The 22,716-nt window shown below is 55.2% G+C and overlaps 1 protein-coding gene across 1 annotated transcript in view; it reads left to right on the top strand.

Annotated features, from left to right (window-relative positions):
- Window positions 1-22,716, top strand: part of WSCD2 (WSC domain containing 2) — a 51,975-nt gene that overhangs the window by 22,339 nt on the left and 6,920 nt on the right. The window contains exons 4-6 of the mRNA XM_042962430.1: window positions 7,215-7,336; window positions 9,788-9,962; window positions 16,017-16,181. Coding sequence (XP_042818364.1) covers window positions 7,215-7,336; window positions 9,788-9,962; window positions 16,017-16,181 — 462 coding nt within the window. The remainder of the gene's footprint in view (window positions 1-7,214; window positions 7,337-9,787; window positions 9,963-16,016; window positions 16,182-22,716) is intronic.

Consider the following 22,716-nt stretch of genomic DNA (forward strand, 5'->3'; position numbering starts at 1 on the left):
CACATCCAACAGGCCAACTGCTCCTGGAACCACCTTCCCGCACCTGGTCCCCTCCTTACCACACCCTTGGACACACATGGCCCAAAGAGAGTCTCGAAGCAATGCCTCCTGATCCCACTCTGGCTCCTTGAAACCTCACCTTATTTGGTATTCAGGGCATTCAACTCAGCCCTCTTCTCTAAGCTGGTAGGGTCAGGGACTCATTAGCAGATGCTTAAATGTCAAAGGGAGACAACCTCCGTGGAACTGGGCTTACGGTCTTCCTTCCGCCTTCCCACTCTCTCAGTCTGGCGGCCTGCAGATGGCCTTCGTCCAGGCGTCCAGGCCAAAAGGAGGAAATCACCTGGAGAGATGGCAGGGAAGAGGTTCCTGCCCCCTTCCCACTGCTTTTCGGGTTAAGTCTTAGGGCAGGAGGCAAGGAGACCGGTCCACCGACCTTCACCTGCCCCTTCCACTCTACTTCCGGCTCGCCAGACTCAGGCGTATCCGTCTCAGAGTGAACCACCCAGTATTCGCATCTCCATTTTAAAGACGAGGACATCGAGGCTCCAAAAGGAGAGGAAACTTGCCCAAGGGCGAACACCGAGGAAGGGGGTAGCCGCCAACGGGCACTATGGGAAGAGCTGTCTGCGTGACAGGCACAGACTCCGAGGTCCAGGGAAGAGAAGTAGAGGTGGCACCAGAGCTCGTGTCTCCTGGCCGCTAGGCTTCCGCTCCTTAGCTAGGCGGCTCGTCCCGAGCCTGTCAGTTCCAGGAAAGTGCTATGGCCTTTTGGTGTGGTGCCAGACTGGTGCCTCTTCTGGAGCCCCTGGGTCAGGGCCGACCCCCTCAAGGCCACCTGCAGACGCAGGGCTGATGTAGCCCCATCAGCCAGAGCCCAAGAGCCAGGCCCCCCCAGCTGGGGGTGTTGAAGGCAGGGTGTTTGGCTGGGGGGGGGGGGGTCCAGATGCACCCGTGTGGGCTCACGGGACCTTGAGTGATGCCCCGGTGACCTCAGCTACGCAAGGTCATATCTGCAAGAGGATGTAGGGGTGACTCCTAGCAGTGGTGACCCAAAGACCACCTTGGGCGGGGCGCCAGCTGTCACGTGCCCACGGGCAGTTACACTCCTATGCAGAGACTCACGTCAGGTTCAGGGTTACACAGGACCGAAACAGATCCCAGCAGTGCCCCGGCTGCGCACTCCAGGCGTGGGGGTCCCCGTGCTCTCAGCACCCCGGGGAGATCCTTGTGATCTTGTCTCTTGTATGGTACAAGCATGAAGTGGCCTCGCACTGGGGAAACAGACATGCTTGCAGGATCTGAGGTCCTGGCTGTTCAGGGAATTTTTGAGAAATGCCCGACCCCTGGTGGCATCGAGCCTGTCTGGGGGGAAGTTGGCTGCGGCTTAGCCCGGCCCTCCGCTAGGAGAGAGAGAGAGCCCTTCTCCACCCAAGGTACATGGTTGCCAGGCAACCCAGAGAGATCACCGAGGATTGCATCTCTGCCCCGTGGTAGAGGTCCCACGCACAACCACACGGTCACGTACAGATGCCCACCGTCAGGAGACAGCCTACACCCTCAGGGTCCTACATTCCCACCGAGACAGAGCCACGTGGCTGCATTGGTGGGCTCGGTGCTCAGCATTCACATGCCCAAACAGATCGGTTCTCACGTTACCGCATGTGTCCACAAGATGCACACACTGCCTCCTTGTCACACACATTATGCACACACGTCCCACCTCCCAGACACACCCTCACTACAACCAGGCCCACGGCTAATCTCACGGTCAGCCCCTCCCGCCCCGCTGATGGGCAGACGGATGCACTCACCCCACGGGTGTCCATACACCGCCCCCCCACCCCCCGCTTCTGACACAACTCTTTTCCCCAGCACAGTCTCAGAAGGGTGGGGGTGGGGATCCATGAAGGAAGCACCCTAGAGGGCAAGAGATCGTGGGCTTCGGATCCCTACAGTGTACCCAGGACTGCCCCAGTCCCAAAGGGTCCACCCTTAGCCTCCACCCCAAAACTGATTCCCGTAGCAACCTTCGCGGCCTCAGCCATGACCCGGGGGAGATGGTCTGTTGATTCGCGTCCTGGTGGGAAAGAGGAAGGTTAATTTGAATATGGGTTTAGAGACTCAGAGTCCAGACCTGGGCATTTTTTGGCGCTCCAAGAAATCCGACTCCAGTGTCCAGATGTCCCAGGGCGACAGCTTTGACTTTGTGAATGATTAAGTGGAGCGAGCGTGAAGGGCAGGATCCTGGGACAAAATAAATGGCCCAGTGTTTTGAAAATGCCGATTCAAGGCCCGGGGGTGGCTTCTTAAAGAGAGACAGCCCAGAGAGTGTGAGAACTCTGAGCTCAGACATTCCTGGGTTGGAATCCAGAAGCTGCTACTTGTCACCTGTGTGGCCTTGGGCAAGTCACTGTCCCCCTCTGAGCCTCACTTTCCCCTTCTGTATAATGGGGAGAAAGAGACCTTCCTTGTAGGGAATAGGGGACCAAGTATATCAAGTGTTAGGGTGCGTGGGGTAAGAGCCCAACTCTTAATATCAGCTCAGGCCATGACCTCCCAGTTTGTGAGATCGAGCCCCACGTTGGGCTCTGTACTGACAGCGTGGAGCCTGCTTGGGCTTCTCTCTCTCCCCCTCTCTCTGCTCCTCCCCTGCTTGCGTGCACACGCTCTCCCTCTCTCTCAAAATAAGTAAACACTAAAACTTCTTTTAAGTATATCAAGTGTTTAGACATTGCCTGGCGCACAGCCTCCGATAATACCCTCCAGAGTGGAGGAGACGTGTCACTTAGATTCCAGTATCCCCTCTGCCTCTTCGAGTGGCACAGCTGACTTGGGTCGAGTGGTTTCAGCCCTCTGAGCCTCGTTTCTTCATCTGTCAAAATGGGGATCCTGAGATCACAGGCCGATGTGCGTGTTCAACAAGGCCACGCCTGGGAGCGCTCAGCCTGGTTCCCGGAGGATAGCACGCGACTGATAATTCAGGAGCCACAATCGTAACGGGGATACTCTGATATTACTATAAGCGTCTCATTATCATAACAGCATCGTTATTATTGGAAGGAGCATGGACTTGGGAGACAGAGAAACCTGGCTTCCATTTCACTCGGTCATTTGATCGCTCTGTGCCACTGGAAGGCAGCTTCCTTGAGCCTCAGGCGCCTCGTCTGTGAAACGGGAGAGGCCCCAGCATCTACCCCATCTGGGTGCTGTGAGGGTTAAGTGGATCCCAGGCACCCAGCAGGGAGCCTGGCATCAGTGGGGACTCAGTGAATGGTAGCAGAGTTGAAGAGAGAAGGCGAACTCCCTTGTTTCTAAAAGCAAGGCGGGGTGTCTCTGCCCTGTGACCCGAGTGGGCTGACAGCTAACTGAGTTTTCTGGGTAAGTGAGGGTCCGTGCACCTGCTTTGGGCTTCCCACCTCACTGCTGCGAGTCTTTGGCTCAAATGCCTGGCTCCCTCCCTGACCTCCCCTTGGGTAGCACATTCTCTGAGCATCATCGAATCTTCCTCGGGATGACTCATGAGTTTATGGGGCTTCCCTCTGAGCATCCTGGGCCACGGGATGGGAGACTGTCACGTGTTCCCCACACAGGACACTGGTGGCCTTTGGGGGGTAGCAGTTCCTCATTTGGGGGCTGGAGGGCTGTCCTGTCCAGAAGAGCAATCTGCATAGTCTGTCCCCCACCCTGCCATGCATAAGGGGGGAAACCGAGGCCTGGAGGACCACAGGGCGAGTCAGCAGCATCCTGGCCACCCCCAGCCTCCACAGCCCCCGCCACCTCCCTCCCCAGCCTGGAGCAGGAGCGAGGGCTCCAGGAAAGCAGGGAAGAGAGAACTGGATGGTGCGAGCCTGCGGTGCGCTCTGGAAATTAGCCATTTAACCAAATTCCAGATGTCTTCTCCGTTTGCTAGATTTGCCTCCGCGAGGAATGACTTCGGGCTACTGGGTGCCAGGTGGTAGAAGGAATCACTAGGGTGACAGCTGACATTTAAGCCGATCATTCCCGAACTCCCTCCCTCCCCCTCCTCCACCGTCTTTCTGCCTGGGGAGCGATTCCGTAGCCCTTTCCCTGCACGTGAACGTGAATAGATGTGTATATGCCAACGGGGCGGGCTGACACCCCGGAGAGACCCAGAGACAGACTATAGAGTGGGGGCATATACGTGTTTGCAACTTTAACTTGCTTCCCTTTTTCCGAAGGGCTGACATTTTGTTGCTGACAGCGATCCATAGTAAGTTTTTGCCAACGGTGGGGGCCTTAGGTTGGTCCCATGACCTCTTGGTCTAAGTCCTGCCACTGTCAGCTGCAAAATGAGAGTTTGCTCCCCGCCTTCCAGAGTTTTCCCCAAGGTGCAGTGAGGTGATGTTTGTGAAGTTCCCAGCACAGCAGCTCACACGTGGTAGGCACTCGGTAACTGACGTCTATTTTTGAGCCCCTGGTTTTGATCTGCACTGTGGGAACGGTGTCCTTGGTTTTACGTGAAAGCCGTGTTCTGGAAAGGTTCACATAACTCAAACGTGAGCACGGCTGACCTCAATTTTAAATGGGCATCATGGGGGCGCCCGGGTGGCTCAGTCGGTTAAGCGTCCGACTTCGGCCCAGGTCATGATCTCACGGTCCGTGGGTTCGAGCCCCGGGTCGGGCTGTGTGCTGACAGCTCAGAGCCCGGAGCCTGCTTCGGATTCTGTGTCTCCCTCTCTCTCTCTCCCCCTCCTCAACTCATGCTCGCTCTCTCTCACTCTCAAAAATAAACAAACAACAGCAAAAAATTAAATGGGCATCATGAACCTTTTGGGAAATTTGACAGGGGCATTTAAAAACTTTTAGATTTGTCTTAATGACATTGAAAAAATACATATTCACTGTAGAAAAAGAAAAGGGTTTTAAAAAGATGGAAATAAAAATTGCCTATGCTGCTACTCCATTCGTCAGCGTTCTCCAGGGAAACAGAACCTGTAGGAGTTTTATTTATATATACGTTAGGAGGCTTATTTAAGGCATTGGCTCATGCAGTTGTGGAAGCTGGCAAGCCCGACATTTTTAGGGCAGATCAGCAGGCTGGAGACTCAGCAGTTAATGCCACAGCTTTGAGGCAGAATTCCTTCTCTGGGAAACCTCAGGTTTTGCTTTTAAGGCCTTCAACTGATTGGATGAGGCCCACCCTTGTGCTCAAGGGAACTCTCCTGTAAGTCTTCCCAAAGTGAACTCATTATAAATGTTAGCCACATCTACAAAGGACCTTCCCAGCAGCACCTGGACGTATGTTTGATCAAACACTGGGGCGTCATAGCCTCGCCAAGTTGACATAAACGACCATCATGCTTGCCGTTCAGAGATGACTGTGGCTGTCAACATGTTTGCGTAGGTCCCTCTAGAGATTAATGTTGAGGGTTCATTTTTTTATTAAAAAAAAGCACCTTTTTTTATGGGGGCGCCTGGGTGGCTCAGTCGGTTAAGCCTCCTACTTCAGCTCAGGTCATGATCTCATGGTTTGTGGGTTCGAGCCCCGCGTCGGGCTCTGTGCTGACAGCTCAGAGCCTGGAGCCTGCTTCGGACTCTGTGTCTCCCTCCCTGTCTCTTTCCCCCTCCTGCACTGTCTCTCTCTCTCTCAAACATAAATAAACGTTAAAAATAAATAAATAAATGAGCCTTTTTTAAATGTTTGTTTATTTTGAGAGAGCGAGAGAATCCCAAGCAGGCTCTGTGCTGTCAGGGTAGAGCCCGACGTGGGGCTCAGTCTCAGAATCTTGAGATCGTGAGCTGAGCCGAAGTCAAGACCCAGACGCTTAACCGCCTGAGCCACCCAGGCGCCCCTGAGAGATCACTTTTGTACAAAATTGATATTTGGTCATATGGGCAGCTTGATAGTCTCTGCTTATATTTAGCATCTTGAACGCATCTTTAGCTCTCTAAAGGAGCCTTGAATGCCGTTGTCATTATTGGCGGGGGCATGGAGTCCCACTGTGGTGGTGGTCTGTATTTTATTGCCCGGTGCTTCGTCGTTGGACACCCGGCTTCCATGCGTTAATGCGAGTGAGTGCGGTGGGGAACGTCCTTATTTATACATCTGTGTGCCCCCCACAGTGGGTGCCACAGGGGCCCGCCCACGTCCCCTTTCCCTGCAGTGACTGCCAGCAGCCAGTGGTTCACGTCTGGTGCCCACTTGTGCGAAAATAAACCTTGGCCCCAGAGGAGCGGGCTCTCCCAGGACGTTGTGTCCCGCGGCCAATATCTGACGCGCGGCGGGGAAGGGGGGACACACGGCCAAGGCCGGGCCCCTTTCCTTGCAGTGGGACCGGCTGTGGCACGGCTTGTCATCCGTGCTTGGGTGGGACCCAGCCGAGGCGACATCCTTGCTCGGTTCCTGCCCTGCTTCTCCCCCGCCCCCCTCTCCTGAGAGGACACCTCAAGAAAACACTGTCTCGGGTCCTGCTCGTGGCAAACCGGGCCTCAGGCATCATCGCTGCCTGTTGCTTTGGGGTGACTGTGCGGCCTCCGAATTCCCTGTTGTGTGCCTGATCGGGTTATCTTAAAGGCGGTCCCTCCGGCAGATCAGTCCCTCTTAACCTGTAGGTGCTCAGCACTGGGTGGGCAGAGGATGATGGGAGGGAGAAGACAGCCCTGGGTACTTTGCTTCCCTCGATCCTCGAGCAGCCGTCTCCTGAGGGGATCACGAAAATCCTCCATGGCGTGTATCATCCCCCTGAATGGGGGGTGACCGTTGTGGAGGATGAATAAGGCACAGGAACGCTGACAAAAGGGGACAATAGGGCCCCACAGGAACATCCGGGACCGTTGACAAAGATGCCAGGGTTGAGAAGACTTTGAATTATGTAGCCGATCCGTCTCCACTCTGGTACACTGTGTGACCTTGGGCAAGACTCTTGCCTTCTCTGGGCTTCGATTTAAAAGCACTTTTCGGGGCACTTGGCTGGCTCAGTCAGTTAAGCGTCTGACCCGTGATCTGGGCTCTGTCGTGATCTCACAGTTCATGAGCTCGAGCCCCAAGTTGGAACTGTGAGCTGACAGCACAGAGCCTGCTTGGGATTCTCTCTCTCCCTGTCTCTGTGCCCCTCCCTCGCTCATAGGCACATGCTCTCTCACCCTCTCTCAAAATAAGCAAACATTAAAAAATACATAAAAGCACTTTTCTTTAGAAAGTGGTTTGCCAAGCCGAGATCTGATCACTGCTTTCCCCTCTGGCCCTCCAGATGGAAGCGCTGTCTTCCGAGGCTGCTTCCGCAGGCCCGACAACCTCTCCCTGGCCTTGCCCGTGACAGCCGCCATGCCGAACATGTCCGTGGACAAGTGCGTGGATCTCTGCACTGAGAAGGTGAGCCCGGGGTCCTGTTCACAAAGCTCCGGGGGGGGGGGGTGCGGGGGGGGGGGGCAGTGTGGAACAGCTGGAGGAAAGGGGGTGCTTGGCTGGAGAAGCCGCAGCTCGGGCAGGATGAGGGGGTCATCCCTCTGATGTGTGACACGGGAGAGAAATGCAACAGTTTCCTGTGGATCTAAGGGGTGGAAGTTACAGGAGGCCGATTTCTTTCCCCCTGAGGAAGCGGGTTTGTTCTAATCGTGGGGAATGCTCAGGCCTGAGGCTGACCTCCTAACTGGGCCTACAGGCATGAGTAGACGATTGTCAGGGAAAGGCAAGGGCAGCCCCACTCTGGGACAGAGTGAGCTCCCCGTCACCGGAGGCAAGCACGTCGAGTCAGGGCAGGTGTGGCATCCAGAACGTTGGGCGTTGGATTGAAGTTGGACTAGATGATCTGTGGGTCCTTTCTCAGCCCGAGATCCTCCCTCCCTGACCAGAGAGTGAACTTCACAAGGGTAGGGGGTGTGCCTTGAACACTGATGCCCCCCCCCCCATACCCAGAGCAGAGCTGGGCACAACACTGGCACTCAGTGATGTCTGAGGAACTCTGTCCTTCTTTCAAGGTGAGCTCATTGCACGAGCAGAAGCGCCCCTCCCCCACCACAGAAAGGTGGTTGCCCATGCTGAGAACCTACTTTGTGCCAGGCCCCATGCTCGGTGCTGGGGATGCACGGTCACCAAGATGGCGTGTCTGTCCTCAAAGATGCTGGCGGTTGTGGGGGGGGGGCCTGCCTCGTGGCTCCTGCTGGGTGCTCCAGCCTGGACCCCAACTCCCGAATGCCCCACCTGCACTGAATTGTCCTGCTCGGCCCAGCCCTCACAGGGGCCCCTGATCCATGAGGCACACCTCGCAGGAACGCAGAGGGCTGCCACTCACCGAGCACGGATCTCACGCTTCACCTCTCACGTCAAGGCTTAGACTCGAGAATTTTCACCCCCATTTCACGGATGACAAAAACCAAGGCCCGCACAGGGGAAGGCCCCTGCCACACCTACGCTCTGAATTTCTGAGCTACCCTAGAGACCTCCCCTCCCCCTCCCCAGAGAGGCTTCCAGAGCCTCCAGGCAGGCAACTTCAAGTCACCAAGCATTTCCTGAGTGCTTGCTCTGCTCCTAAGAGACTTCCTGGCAAGTCAGGGGCCAAGTTCATAGGCTTAGGAGGTTTGACCAGCTTTTGATCCAGCTTTCTCTCTCTCGGGTGGGCATGGATGCCCCTCTTCCATGGCATCCCCTCCAGGTGGACAGTCCTTGGTCCCCGAGGGCCCTGGAGCCTGCGGGTGGGACGCCAACAGTGAGACAATGAGGTCCCAGGGCAAAGCAGCGTGTAACAAAGGGTCAGACTGCACGTGGGATTGGGAATTGAGGGTATGTGGGTGGATAGGAAGCCCCCCCCTGCAAACCTCCCTCTTCCAGTTTCTTCTGATCTCCTTAGGGGGTCACAGGAAAAAAAATCCCGGGGATTAAGTGACTGAGGGTACAGCACTGCCGGCGCCACGGGTGGAGGAGATCTGGGATATCGGGGGAGGCTCGCTGCGTATCACCTGTTAGAAAATGCCATCAGTCACGGCCCACGCAGACCCACCTGCGTACCAGCGTCTTTGTCTCTCCCTCCCTGTCTTTCTGTCTGTCTCTGCTAAGAGGTGAAGTCCCTATTCAATGTCTGTTAGAAAGAAACCGATCCTATGGTGCCACGCTTGCTGAATTGGTTTGTTACTAGATTATTCCTGGGACCCGCTATCGGGGAGGATTCAGGGCTGCGGATCTGGAGCAGAGGCCAGTCTGGCGAGGGGCAGCCCAGTCCCCTCCGAATCCAAGTGTTCCCCCCCCCTCCCCCGCTTTGCGGCTCCTCGGGACAAATGAAGCAATTGGGAGCAGCTGTCGCCACGAAATCGTGGCTGCACGTGGCTGTCAGTATCCTGTTTGTCGTGAAAGAACGGGCTCACACAGCCTCTCCCAAGGCGTGGGCTTCGTGTCCCCCCTCGGCCCGGGGGACTTAACGGTGGCAGGGCGGGCGACGGTGAGAAGAACATTTCCTGGTAAGTTTTCCTTCCGGTCCTCCCGGAGAAAGCTTCCTCGTGGAGCTCAGGTGTCTCCAGTACTTTCCGCCTTCCGCTAGTCTCCGCCTTTGCAGGAAAAGCGGAGCCCACCCGGCTCAGGGCCTCGATGCAATGGAATCACACGGCTTTCCTTCTCTAGTGTTGGCAGCTACGGCGTGGACGCGGACGCGGACGCCGGTGCTGGTTTTATTTGTCAGTTACCGCTTAATAAAGCCGCGTAGGAGGCGCGCGGGGCGGGGCAGAGTGAAGTTGGCCGCGAAGGGGACGCTGGGAACGCCAGCCCTCCTCTGCATTGCGAGCCCGGTCAGTCCCGCGGTTTGGTGACCTCCTTCCTCCCCGTGTCCCGCTCCAGGAGTACCCGCTGGCGGCCCTTGCGGGCACCGCCTGCCACTGCGGGTTCCCCACCACGCGCTTCCCGCTTCACGAGCGGGAGGACGAGCAGCTCTGCGCCCAGAAGTGCAGCGCCGAGGAGTTCGAGAGCTGCGGGACCCCCCGTTACTTCATCGTGTACCAGACGCAGGTCCAAGGTAAGCCTGGGCTCCGCCAGCTGACCCCCGGATGCTGTCCAGGGGCTTCCCTCCCCGGAGGTGCCCCGGTCAGCCCCTTTCATGCCGCTGGTGCTGCTCAGACCGGGGCGTAGGGGGCTGGGGAACTTGGCTTTAGCGACCCTGACGGGCAACGGAAGGAGGGCCTCAGGTGAGGGGGGGGGGGGGCGGTCTGCAGACCCTCATCTCTGTCCCGCATACTGAAGCCCCCCGCTTTGGTGGCTCTTCTGCAGTGGAGGCAGTGAGCTTGAGTGTGACGTCCCCAGGGCTGGGCGTGGGGGACCTGGGGGACCAACACAGAGCCGCCGCAGGATCCTGAGCAAGCCACTTCCCCTTTCCGGGCCTCAGTTTCCCCATCGGTAAAATGAAGTTATAGAATGTGGACTTCCAAGAGCCCTTTGAATTCTAGGAGTCTGTTGAGGTATAAATTCTTTCTCCGTCTCACACGTTCCACTTCTGCCCCCCTCCCTCCCTTTGCTGGTGGGACCCCCACTTCCTGTTCAGCTCCCCTTCTGCCCCTTGTGGCTGCCAGCCTGTGGCCGCGGTGCTGAGGACGCGTCTCCGGGACATTCTTTGCGCCAGAGTCCGTGTTGAGTCCTTAGTTCACGCTTTCTCTCTGAATCCCCTCAGCTCTCCTGGGAGGCGGGAATAATCATCACCGCCCCTTGACGGTAGGGAAACTGAGACTCAGAACAGTTCAGGGCCTTGCCTGAGGTCACGCCACTGAGAAAACTTCTAGATGAAAACCATCCCCCCTGACCGAGGCATCACGACGGGTGGGTGGCTCTTGGAGAGGTGCCTTGACAGGACACTCGGCCCAAGGGAGCCCCGTGAGGGGTTACCCCGATGTCTGAATATGCCGACCACCTACTATGCGCTGGTCCTGTGCGAAGCCTCAGCTCATTTCATGATGTAAAGCCTGCAGTGAGTCTATGACCAGGGCAATATCATCCCCATTTTCCAGGTAGGAGAAGCAAGACCCGGGAGGTGAGAACTGGCCACAATTGTACATGTACAAGAGTGGTTTGTTTTCATGTTTCTGACTCCAGAGCCCCTGCTAGAAAGCCCTGGCCCCAGTGTAAAGAACACTCCCCATACCCCCTGAAGCCTGGAGACCCAATAGAACACCATTGGGCTAGACTCCTCTTCATCTCCCAGGAACCGGGCCACCCCGTATGGTTGGGCAGGTTGGGCACTGCACAGGCACAACCTACAGGGAAGGTGGTGCCTGAAAGCCAGCCCGTGCTCTGCCCTCTGGATGGAGGTGCCTCTCTCTGCCCAGAGGAAGGAGAGAGCGCCTTTTCCTGATGTGCACAGAGGTGCCAAAAGCTAGTGGCAGCCCCAGCAAAATCTTGTCCCCTTTTCGGTCCCATGGGGTTACCAGGGGTGGCCATCGGTGGCTGCTTCCGTGGCACCTGAGGTCCTGCTAAGAGCCCAGGGAGCGGGAATCAGTTTAGCAAGTGTGGCTCTTGGCTTTGTTTACACTCCCGTGAGGGGGACGAGCCTTTGTTCGCCTGCAGGAAGTGTCTGTCAGTCTGTGCAGAACTGTGTCCCCTAGCCTAGCGGAGAGTTCTACATAGATTAATCATTCCATGACCGCGAATGGCTTTGATGGGGACAGGGAACAGACATTGGAGCCTTTTCTTTTTTTAAAAAAAAAATTTTTTTTAATGTTTATTTATTTTTGAGACAGAGAGAGACAGAGCATGAATGGGGGAGGGGCAGAGAGAGAGGGAGACACAGAATCGGAAGCAGGCTCCAGGCTCTGAGCCGTCAGCCCAGAGCCCAACGCGGGGCTCGAACTCACGAACCGTGAGATCGTGACCTGAGCTGAAGTCGGACGCTCAACCGACTGAGCCACCCAGGCGCCCCTGGAGCCTTTTCAATAGCAGATAAAGAGCCCCTCATTGATGACTTTGCTCCTTCCCTGTGCCGCGTCCCCAGGCCATTACTGGTCTCCAGTTTTTCCACATCAGGCTTGCAGCTTCTCAACGCTGGCAAGGTTTGAGAGGCCTGTGGCTTATTAGGGCTGCCAAAAGCCTGGTCCGTCTCGGCTGCCATTTATTGAGCATTTACTATGTGCTAAACACTCATGTTCCTGCCAGGAACTAGATGGTCATTGAACACCTGAGTGCCAGATACAGTCTAAGCCACTTACACCGAATTAACTCCTCTAATCCTCCACGATAGTCCAATGACCGAGGCATTGCTATCATTACTCTTTTACAATTGATGCAACCTGGCACAGAGAGGTTGGGTAGCTTGGCCAGAGTCACACAGCTAGGACAGGGCAGAGCTGGGAGTCAAACCCAGGCGGTCTGGGTCCTGAGGCTCCCCTCTTTTTTTTTTTTTTAATGTTTTCTTTTAAATTTATTTTTTATTTTTGACATTTGTTTATTTTGAGAGACAGAGACAGAGCACTAGTGGGGGAGGGGCGGAGAGAGAAGGAGACACAGAATCCGAAGCAGGCTCCAGGCTGTGAGCTGTTAGCACACAGCCCGACGCAGGGCTCGAACTCACAAACTGTGAGATCATGACCTGAGCCGAAGTCAGACGCTTAACCGACAGCCACCCGGGCGCCCCCTGAGGCTCCACTCTTAACCACAGCTTCTCAGCATATATTGGAAATACTTCACACATCTTATCCATTTAATCCTGTAAGGTGACTAGCCGCATTTTACAGGTAAGGAAACAGGCTCAGAGAGGGGAAGAGACTCGTTCAGTATCACACAGCTCCCCCTTACCAGCCCTAGACTAAAGCCCAGGTCCGTCTGATTCCAGAGTTCTCTACAGTATTGCCTCCAGCATTTGTTTGATTGACGGAGCTTAAGCACCAAACAAACTTTCTTTTTAGGGCTGAAAACAACAGCCTTTATGCCTCAGGGAGGGTCTTGGCCTCCCACTCAAGTATTTGAATGGAGCATTCCGTTTTCTGGAGAAATTGAGGGGCCAGATTTTTTTTTTCCTCCCTCCCCGCATTTTATGATGGAAAAATGTCCAGCCTCCAGGAAATTAAAAAAAAAAAAAAAAAAAAAATGGAATCCTACCGTAAACACCCATAATGTGTCCCATAGATTTCACGTTTGTCAACATTCTGTTACATTTATCCTCCACCTCCCATTTCGCCATCCTTGGTCCTTGCCTTCGTCATGCATTTCAAGGTCCGGTTGACCCTTGAACAAGTCAGGGGTTGGGGTGGTGCTGACACCCTGCACAGCCGAAAATCCACATGTCACTTCTGACTCCCCCCAAAACTTAACTACCAACGGCTTGCCCTTGATTGCAAGCCTCAATGCTCCATGTATCGTATGCTGTGTCACAGTAAATACGCTAGAGGAAAAAAAGCGTTAAGAAAATCTTCAGGAAGACACATTTATGGTAGCCTATTGTGTTTATTAAAAAATCTGCAGGTAAGTGGACCTTCACAGGTCAAACCCATGCTGTTTGAGGGTCAGCTGTTCAGTTGCAAACACTGTGACACTTCAGGGTCCGTATCCTTAATTTTAATTCAGTATTTGCTTACGGTTTTTGAAGTGACCTTTGCATAGCATAGAATGCACACATTTTAAATGGGCTATTCAGTGACAAGTGGATAATTCACGCCCCTTTCAAAACGCAAGACCTGGGCCGCCTGGGTGGCTCAGTCACTTGAGCCTGTGACCTCAGCTTGGGTCACGATTTCACAGTTTGTGGGTTCGAGCCCCGCGTCTGGCTCACTGCTGTTGGTGCAGAGGCCACTTCGGATCCTCGGTGCCCCTCTCCAGCTCACGCTGTCTCTCAAAAATGAATAAATGTTTATTAAAACAAAATAGAAGACCTTCCCATGCTCCGGAAAGTTATACACCTAGGCTGTTTTGCAGTATGTTTCCACGAAAACCATTCCCAGATACCTCCTTGGCTTCAACAAAGACCGGATTCTTCTTTTCCAAAGTCGGCTGTGCTCTGCACAGATTCAACCTGGGCAGTGGGGGAGGGGAACCGGCCCTCTGACTAGTAGTAGGAGCCACAGTTGATTGGCACCCCTATGTGGGAGAGCCCCGTGCTAACGGCACACGCCCTCATTTGACCCGCCCGAGGACACCATGGTTGTCAATAGTCCCATTTTATTGGTGAGGAAACTGAGGCTCAGATCCATCATTTTCCCCAGGCCACCCAGCAAGTCGCTGGAGGAATTGGAATTTCAGTTCAGGACTTCAAACTTTTCCCTCGAGGGGCCGTTACGAGACATCAGTGTGGCTCATAGATTTCAGTAATGGCAGGTCTGGCGGAACAGGAAAGACCATGTGGAACCTCGGGAGGAATTCTGGGAAGGACGGGATGGAGGGCGGTATCAGATGCTGAGCAGGGGGGTGGTCACCGGTGCCTCGGGCGGGACAGGCTCCCTGCAGCAGCGGGTTGGAGCCCGGAACGGCGCTGCTGGGAACAGTAGGAGGAAGTGGATTGGAGAGTGTGGACAAGTCTGCCAGCAGTGGGGTGGAAACGGGGTGAGGACAGGGAGTGGCTCCTCGAAACAGAAGTGTTTAATCCTGGAGTGATCTGGGGGCACCTGGGTGGCTCAGTCGGTTGGGTGTCTGATTCTTGATTTCGGCTCCGGTCGTGACTTCGTGGTCGTGGGATGGAGGCCCACATTGGGCTTAGTCCTGGGTGAGGAGCCTCCTTGGGTCTCTCTCTCTCTCTCTCTCTCTCTGCCCCTCCCCAGGAGTGGGAGGGAAGGATGAGAGGGTAGGAGTAGGATGTGGAGCAGCGTGGCGAGCTCGGGCAGGGGAGAGGGGGTTGTCCACAACCCGAACTGAGGATTGAGGTCGTTGGCCCAGAGTGCAGAGCAGGGCTGGAGCCCCAACTCTAGGATTCTCTCCTCTCCCCTTCCACTGCAGAGTCCCTTGTGCTGGCCTTCCCTCAGCTTCCCTTACATCCGTAGGGGCCAAAAGAAACCACCGCGGTGCCTTCTCAGCTCCGGGGCGGGCTGCAGTGGGAGGTGTTGAGGCTCTGACAACAGGGGCATTGGGAGGACTCTGGAAAGCCAGAGGATCAGAATGGTACCCACCTGCCCCAACCCATGTACAGATGAGGAAGCTGAAGGCTAAAAAAAACCAACTACCCCCTCCGAGCACTTTGGCGCGTTAACATATTACATGTATCATGTCAGCCCGTACAAGATGCCTGCAAAGTAAATATTGTTACCCATCCATCCGCCGTGATATCCGTCCTTCTACCTGCCCATCTATGTGTCTGTCCATCCATCCGTTTAAGACACTGGTATCGTCCCTACTCTATGCCAAATGATACGGAAAGTGCTGGGGAGGCAGCAGAAAGCAATGTAGGCAGGGTCTCCAACTAAACAAATAGTCGTTCGAGTAACAGTTGAGATGAGCCATATGGGGGAGACGGACAGTGTTCGAGAATGATAGCCCAGGGAGTAGGGAAGGCAGGCGGTGCTGATTCAGCGGAGTGGAAGGAAAGCAGCAGTCTGCCTGGCAAAGGCAGGTGGGAGGGCAGCGAAGGCTCCTACCCAAGGTGCCGAGTCAGGAAGGAGCAGGGCACAGATAGGAAGTGCGGAGACCCCAAGGGCCGGCAGGCGGGGGTGGGGGGTGGGATGAGCCCCGGAGGACGAAGGAGCCAGGCCACCCGGGACTTGGAGGCCGAGATCAGAACCTTGGATTGGATCCCATGCAGGTGGATGCCGTATGAGGGTTTGCATCTAGAGGGAAGGACGGTGGAGTTGGGGGCGGTGTGAGAGAGCGACTCGCTGTTCCGGGGGGAAACTGAGGCAGGAGAGAACACGCTTCCTTGTAGCTGATGTTCATTGAATCCCTGCTATGTGATCAACCCTTTTCATCCATGAGCTGATGTAACCCTCACGTCAGTCCTGTGATGAGGAACCATTTTCTCCTTTTAAAGATGGGGAGGCAGGCCCGGAAGGAGTTCTGTCTTGTGCACTGGGTCGTATGGCTGGGAAGCGGGCCGGGATGGGGCTCAAGGCCCTGGTCCCTTCCGGACGGGCGCTGTCCGCCCCTGACCATGCCGTGCCTTTTGCAGACAACCGCTGCATGGACAGAAGGTTCCTCCCAGCCAAGTCCAAGCAGCTCATCGCTCTGGCCAGCTTCCCAGGCGCTGGCAACACGTGGGCTCGCCACCTCATCGAGCTGGCCACTGGCTTCTATACGGGCAGCTACTATTTTGACGGCTCTCTCTACAACAAAGGTGAGGAGGCAGAGGGGAGCAGAGAGGACCCACCGGGAGGGCATGGGAATACCCTTCCTGAGCACCTACTGTGCGCCACTCCACTCACCCGGGCACGTTCGCCAAGACCTACTGTGCGCTTGGCCCCCCCCCTCCCTTCGCTTAGAGCCCACCGAGATCGCCTGAGCAGCTTCTGTGCCATCAGGCACCTACTGCGCGCATGTGGTACCTTCCCTCCGTTGAGGTCGCCACAAACGCTCCTTGAGCACCTACTAGGTGCAGGTTCCTCACCACAGACCTTTATTGACCAGCAGTCCTGTGCTGTATACAGAGGTAACAGAACTAGGTTCGTTCTGGGGGTGCCTATGGAGCACCTGCTGTTGGTCAGGCATCTTGTCTGCATTTCAGAGCCCACATCCTTACCTCTCCGTCATAGGCAAGAAAGCCCTGGGGGTTCGCACTGGGGAACTGAATGTCTTGGATGAAATACCCATGGGTCATGAAGCCCCCTCCCAGACATGGCCGGGGGAATATCAGGGGACGTATGTGGGGCAGCCCTTGGCTGTGGGTCTTTATGTCTGTAAACCAGATGAAGACCACTTCCTGGCTGTGTGACTTTGAGCCAGCTTCTGTGCCTCTCTGGTCCTGTGTCATCGTGCGCAAATCAGAGCTAACAGTATGTACTTGGTGAGGTCATTGTGAAGGTTAGTGAGTTGGTATGTGTAACAGGTTTAGCGCAGAGTAAGTGTTCAGTAAATGGAGGCTGTGAATACTATGGTCCGGGCACTGGCCGGACGCAGCTTGGTGTTGACAGAGAGCCATCCTTCCATCCCAGCTCCGGGAGAGCCAGAGGGCATCTGTCTGAGGGTAAGAAGCAGGAGGAAAGAAAGACAAGAAGGATGACAAGGGACGGGTTGAAGGATGGGCTTAGCAGCAGGTAGGGGGTCGGCCTTAGAATCCCAACTTTCTGTATATCGATCAGGCTTTAGTTTTGGCGTAAGTGATCATTTATTGAACACTTAATACGTATGAGGCTCCAAACTGGGTGTCTCGCTTGCTTATACCAGGATTTGAACCCAGGCCTGGCTTTCAACGGTATCTCTGCTCCTAACCACTAAGTTGAGCTGCCTTTATGGGAGCTGCTGGGAGGAACCCAGGGACAGACGGGGCTCTCTCCGGTTTGCCCTGGGGAGCGGCAGGGGGGAAGCCGACTCCGAAAGCATCCCGTGGCTGACTCACATTCTAACCTTCCTGTGGCTGCAGCAGCAAGCCTATTTCTGGAATTCTAGAACGTTACGGATAGGAGGGTCCTTCAGGAGCATTTAGTCCAGGGATGCAAAGTGGTATCACCTCATGCATCCATTCCAGTGAATCCGTGTGTTAAGAAGGATTCTGAGGTTCTGTTCTCTTTCAGAAACCAAAGTGCCTTAATCTAGTAGTGATGTCTGTTGACGGTGTAGGAGGGGGAACAGTGTGGCCACCTGCCAGGTATTTACCACCTCTGGTCTAATTCAACCTAACTTTGGACCACAGGAAACAATCTTAAAATGGAGTCAGGGGATTGAATTTTCAGACCGAACTCTTACCAGGTACAAGACCTTGGGCAACATTTCTTTGCCTCTCTGAGCCTCAGTCTCCTCATTTATACTGTAGGGATGTCCACACTGAACTCCTAGCGGTTTTGAAAGAAATATAACGAGACCGTGTGTGTGAGGCTATGTTGTAAAGTATACATTATTTTTTAAGCGACCTGTAACTGGGATAGTCAACTATTAGGCAAAGGAAAGGGCTTGGCCTCTGACGACACATGAGAATCACCCGGGGAGCATTTCAAGTCTTGATGCCCAGGCTGCACCTGAGACCATTTCCATCAGGATCCTACGAGGGGAACAGGGTGTCAGTTTTTTAAAACCTCTCCAGGTGATTCGGGCACCGAGTGAGGCCCCTGGCTCCTAGACCGGGAGCCCAGTATTCTCACCTCTGGACCCACAGCATTCAAAAAATACTGTGTATTTTAGGGGCACTTGGGTGGCTCAGTCGGTTAAGCATCCAACTTCGGCTCAGGTCGGTTCATGAGTTCAAGCCCCACCTCGGTCTGTCTGCTGTCAGCATAGACCCCACTTCACATCCTCTGTCCCCCTCCCCCGCCCCTCCCGTTTGTTCTCTCATTCTCTCTCTCTCAAGTAAATAAACTTAAAAAAAAATACCGTGTATTTTACACTCGAGTCTTGGGGGAATATCAAGAGTTGGTAATTAGGGGGGCGAGGTGTGTCTTAAAATTTTAAAAAGGAAAAGAGAGAGAGGGAGAACATACACCCTCCCTGGCCGTTCCTCAGGCTCACACCATGTGCACGTTTCCTTAGGTCCCTCCAAGAGGGGCAGCTGAAGCTTTTTGAGCAGCTCTCCTTTCGTGAGGGGCTTCAAAATGCTTCCTGTGTCCTGAGCCCTTGCAGGGAACAGTGAGTTGGCCGTGGGAGTTGGGGGCTGGCAGTGGGGGGCAGGTGCATAGAGGACCCCCCCCCCCCATAGCATCAGTCGGTTCTACTAACCCCACGTTCCTGCCACCACCACAGCATAAGGAAGTCCTCAGAGCTGGAGGGTCCTGGAGTGGGGGGGGGGGAGTGGATTTGCCCCCACTGGGGGGCCAGTCTGCTGCCCCTTTCACACATCCAACCCCAGGTATGATGAGTTCGCAGGTGGAAAACACACCAGCCATTTGCACGCGGGTTTCCTCTCCCTGGGACCTCGGGCCCCACCCCCTTCCTAGCTCTTCTGCCTGGAAACCTGCTCCCCAAGCTGCGGGTCACATCCCCCTTTGCAGCGTCTCTGGCCGACTTCCCGTCTTCCTGCTTTTCTCCCTTGTATCCAGCGCTCTCCTTCCTTGTAGCGGGGGCCCTTATTGTTGTAAATGTCATGTCACTGTTAATAATGCTGATCATTATGGGCCCGGCTCTGGGATGCGTGCTTGCAGAGTTTGTGATTCAGTCTTGGGTGGGGGTTGTATGTGCAGAAGGTGGACAGGACTCACCTGAAAGGAGAGGAGGGAGGCCCCGGGCAGAAGCCACGGGGGTGGGCGGACATGTGAGGAACAGCCGGAAGAGGAGACCGTGTGATTGGTGAATCGAATAGTCTGGTGGTGCTGGAAGGGGGGAGGGCCGGGGGGTGGGGCACAGGAAGGGCAGCCGGGACCGGACAGGCAAAGCCCGTGCAAGCCCTCTGAGGACAGTGCACATTATCCTGGGGCCGCAGGCTCATGCAGGGAGTGGGGTGAAGAGGGGTTCTAGGGCAGGAGGGTCTGTGCTAAGATGTGCATGTGTGAAATACCTCTCTGGCCACAGAGTTTGGATGGGACGTTTCGGCCGCAGAGACAGTGGTGGGGAGAAGGGCACAGTGGAAGGGACATTTAAGAGGCCGTTGATTAGAAGGGATGGGCCCAGAGCGGGTGGTTTCTGTATGACAAATGGAGCCTCCACGGATTCTTGCTGGTTGGCAACTTTTGGAGTTTCCTCCTTCCTCCCTGCCTCTGACTAGCTGGATAACTGGGGGTCTGTCCCCTGCCCCTTGAACCTTCGATTTCCTCCTCTGGAACAAACTCGTGTGGGGTGGGGGACCCCCAGGGCCCTCCCACTTCTGATGGGCTGCCTGGAATTTTCTCTGTCCTTCACTTTCTCGGCAACCTCGTCTTCCTTCATCCTGGTAACAGTCTGCCCCCACGAGGGACTGTTGAGTAGAAGAGGGATGGAGGGAGAGAATGACTGACTGGTAGATGGATTCTCCCCACCCAGAATCCACATGTCTATACCCCTTGAGTTCTGCCTTCTCTTCCTCTTACCCAGGGAGGTTGGCCATTTGCAAACTATGATTTTCTCTGTGTCCGTCTCTTGCTTGGTCTTTGTCTCCCTCTGATCTTTGTCTCCTTATTTTGATGTCTGTTTCTCTCTCCTTCTTCTCCGCCCCCCGCTTCCGTCCCCCTTCCTATCTCAGGGACCCCACAGCCCCAAGTGCAGGCTCCCGCTCTGTGGCCTGTCAGAACCCAGAGGTGGGAGGGGCTGGGTGACTGCCCAGATTGGGCAGGGCATTAGGGAGGCAGCCTCTTGGCCCTGCTGACACAGGACCAGTTTTCTGAGAAGTGCCTCAAAATAAACCCCATCATCCCTGGAGGACTGCCAGCCTCCAGGGTGTCCGTGTCCAGAGCCAGGAGTAGGTCTTTCCTGCCCCAGTAAACTCCGGGGCCTGCAGGAATGTGGGTGGAGTCTCTGCCCTTCTCTGTGCCTCAGTTTCCTTCACTGCAAAATGTACCCACAACTCTAATAGTATTTCACACTGATGCAGTGGAGTTGCTGGGTCCTGTGTCCCACAGGGCGCCAGAGGGCGCCCCCTGGTGGTAGAGTTCCGCAATTCCGCTCTGGCCCCGGGCTTGCACCCGTGATTGCTCTGTCATTACCTACAGGTCCCTCCCTGGCGGACAGCTGAGCTAGGTCCTCAGGCATGCGGATCCCATGTGGCTTCTCAAAGGCGCCTTCCTAGACGCAGAACTCCTCTCTCTGGGAGGCACTGTGCTAAGTGGAATTTTCTCCACCTCCCTACTTTTCCAGGGTACCCTGCAGCCTAACTTCTCAGGCAACCCGAGACCAAAGCAGGTCTTCTCTGGTGTTTAGTTTTTTTGTATCTTGACAAATATTGTGCGAGGTTGACTCCATCCCGTAGCAAAGTGAAATGTGACTGAGGGTCCCAGCAACCCCCGGGGGCTGATTTAAACTAGTCTCAGCCCTCTGCCACGTTGTAGTTTTTCTTCTCTGAGAACCCGTATGCGCTCTTGTGCAACCCCTGCGTCTGTGTTTCTGTTGCTGTGCCGGTGGTGACATAGATTTTGGCAGAGAGAGAATGAAATCATAGTCGGGTAGCCCCTCGTCCGCGTCATGAGGGGCTTTACCGATGTCATGTGTGACTGCACGCCGTGAAATCCTGTGTCCCGGGCTCACGCTCCCAGACCCCATTCCTCAGTGGCCCATGACCCTGTGCTGCCCGTGGGCCTCAAAGGCTGTGGGTTCATGTTTCCTTGTGGGCACGGGCCAGCGCCAATGTGCAAGGCTGGACTAATTCCTACAGCTTCACTGGGCAAGTCCCAGGACAGAATCTGGCTCAGGACATGACATTCCATTCCTGGTGTTGTTACCTTGTGACCCCGGGGTGGGGGTGGGGGGGTGCCAGACCTTTCTGAAGCCTGATCTCCAGGAACAGAAGTAGGTCCCATGCCGGCCTCATCTTAATCCACCTTAAAAGCCAAAGGCAGAGCCTCAGAAACCTTCGTGCGTGGGCCAGGAGAGAAAAAAATGAACTCTGAGGTTTGAGGAGGCAGGGTGGCTCCTCAGTCCGTGGCCTCGCCCCTAGACTTGTTCTCTTTGAGCTGCTGTTTATCGAAACACGTACAACTGTGTGCCTCAGTGGTTTCTCACAGCAGCCCTGTGAAAGAGAAGCTGCATGGTGCCATTTTATGGATGAGGACACGGAGGCCAAAGAAATAACATTGAGTTGGAAACACAGCCGGTATCCTGAAGGTGCCGGTACGGTACCATTTCTACGCGGCTTGCAAGATGCCATCTAAGCGACTTGGAGAACTCGGTCTCAGGAGCCTGGATGAGTTGGGTTTGAATGTTGACCCTGCCTCTCGCTGCCTGTATAGCCAAAGCACGTTCTTTGATCTCTCTCTCTGCCTGTTTCCTCATCTATAAAATCTCTTCCATTTCCCCAGCTTTCCCCCCCCCCAAGTTTAAGAGAAAGCAGGGGAGGGGTAGCAAGAGGGAGAGAGACTCTCGAGCAGGCTCCGTACCTTCAGGCGCCCATCTCTGTCGAACTCGCAGACTTCGAGATCGTGACCTGAGCTGAAATCAAAAGTCAGAGGCTTCATCAGCTGAGCCACCCAGGCGCCCCATCCCCATTTTTTGAAATGAAAATCTGATCATGTCCCTTTCTCTTTTGCCTAAATCCTTTTAAGGGCTGCCTAATGTTTGGGGTCTCGTGCTGAACTCTTGGTCACAGCCCCTACCGTCCTGTCTGGCTTTACACTCCCCTCTTTCTGCTCTCAGCAGTCACTCATGTGGCACCTTCCTTCCGACCCACCCCCGGGCCTTTGCATCCGCTGTTCCCACCACCTTTCCCTTCCTCTGTCGGGCTAGTAGATTCCTCCTTGGCTTTCACATGTCAGCCTAAGCACCTCTTCCTCCAGGAAACTTTGCCGGATGCCGCCTGACTAGGTCCGCGATCTTGGCTAGGCGGGCTGGGCTGCGCAGCTCCAGACCGTGGGTTATATCCGTGTCTGTTCCCTGAGTCTCTCACCATCTGGGACCAACAGCCTGCTAGTGCACGTCCCTCTCGCAGTGATGGAGGAGCGTACAAGAGTAAACAAGCATGTGGGGCACCTGGGGGCTTTGACAGAGACCCGCTTCCGTCCTCATCCCAGCGGCCAAAGCGACTCACCGGCCATGCCTGGGGATGGGGAGTCCACCCAAAGAGGGCTCCCCCGGTGTGTCACCGTCAGGTGCCTCTTGTCGTGCCT

Source organism: Panthera tigris, chromosome D3, assembly GCF_018350195.1.
Source record: "Panthera tigris isolate Pti1 chromosome D3, P.tigris_Pti1_mat1.1, whole genome shotgun sequence".
In the NCBI taxonomy this organism is placed as follows: Eukaryota; Metazoa; Chordata; class Mammalia; order Carnivora; family Felidae; genus Panthera; species Panthera tigris.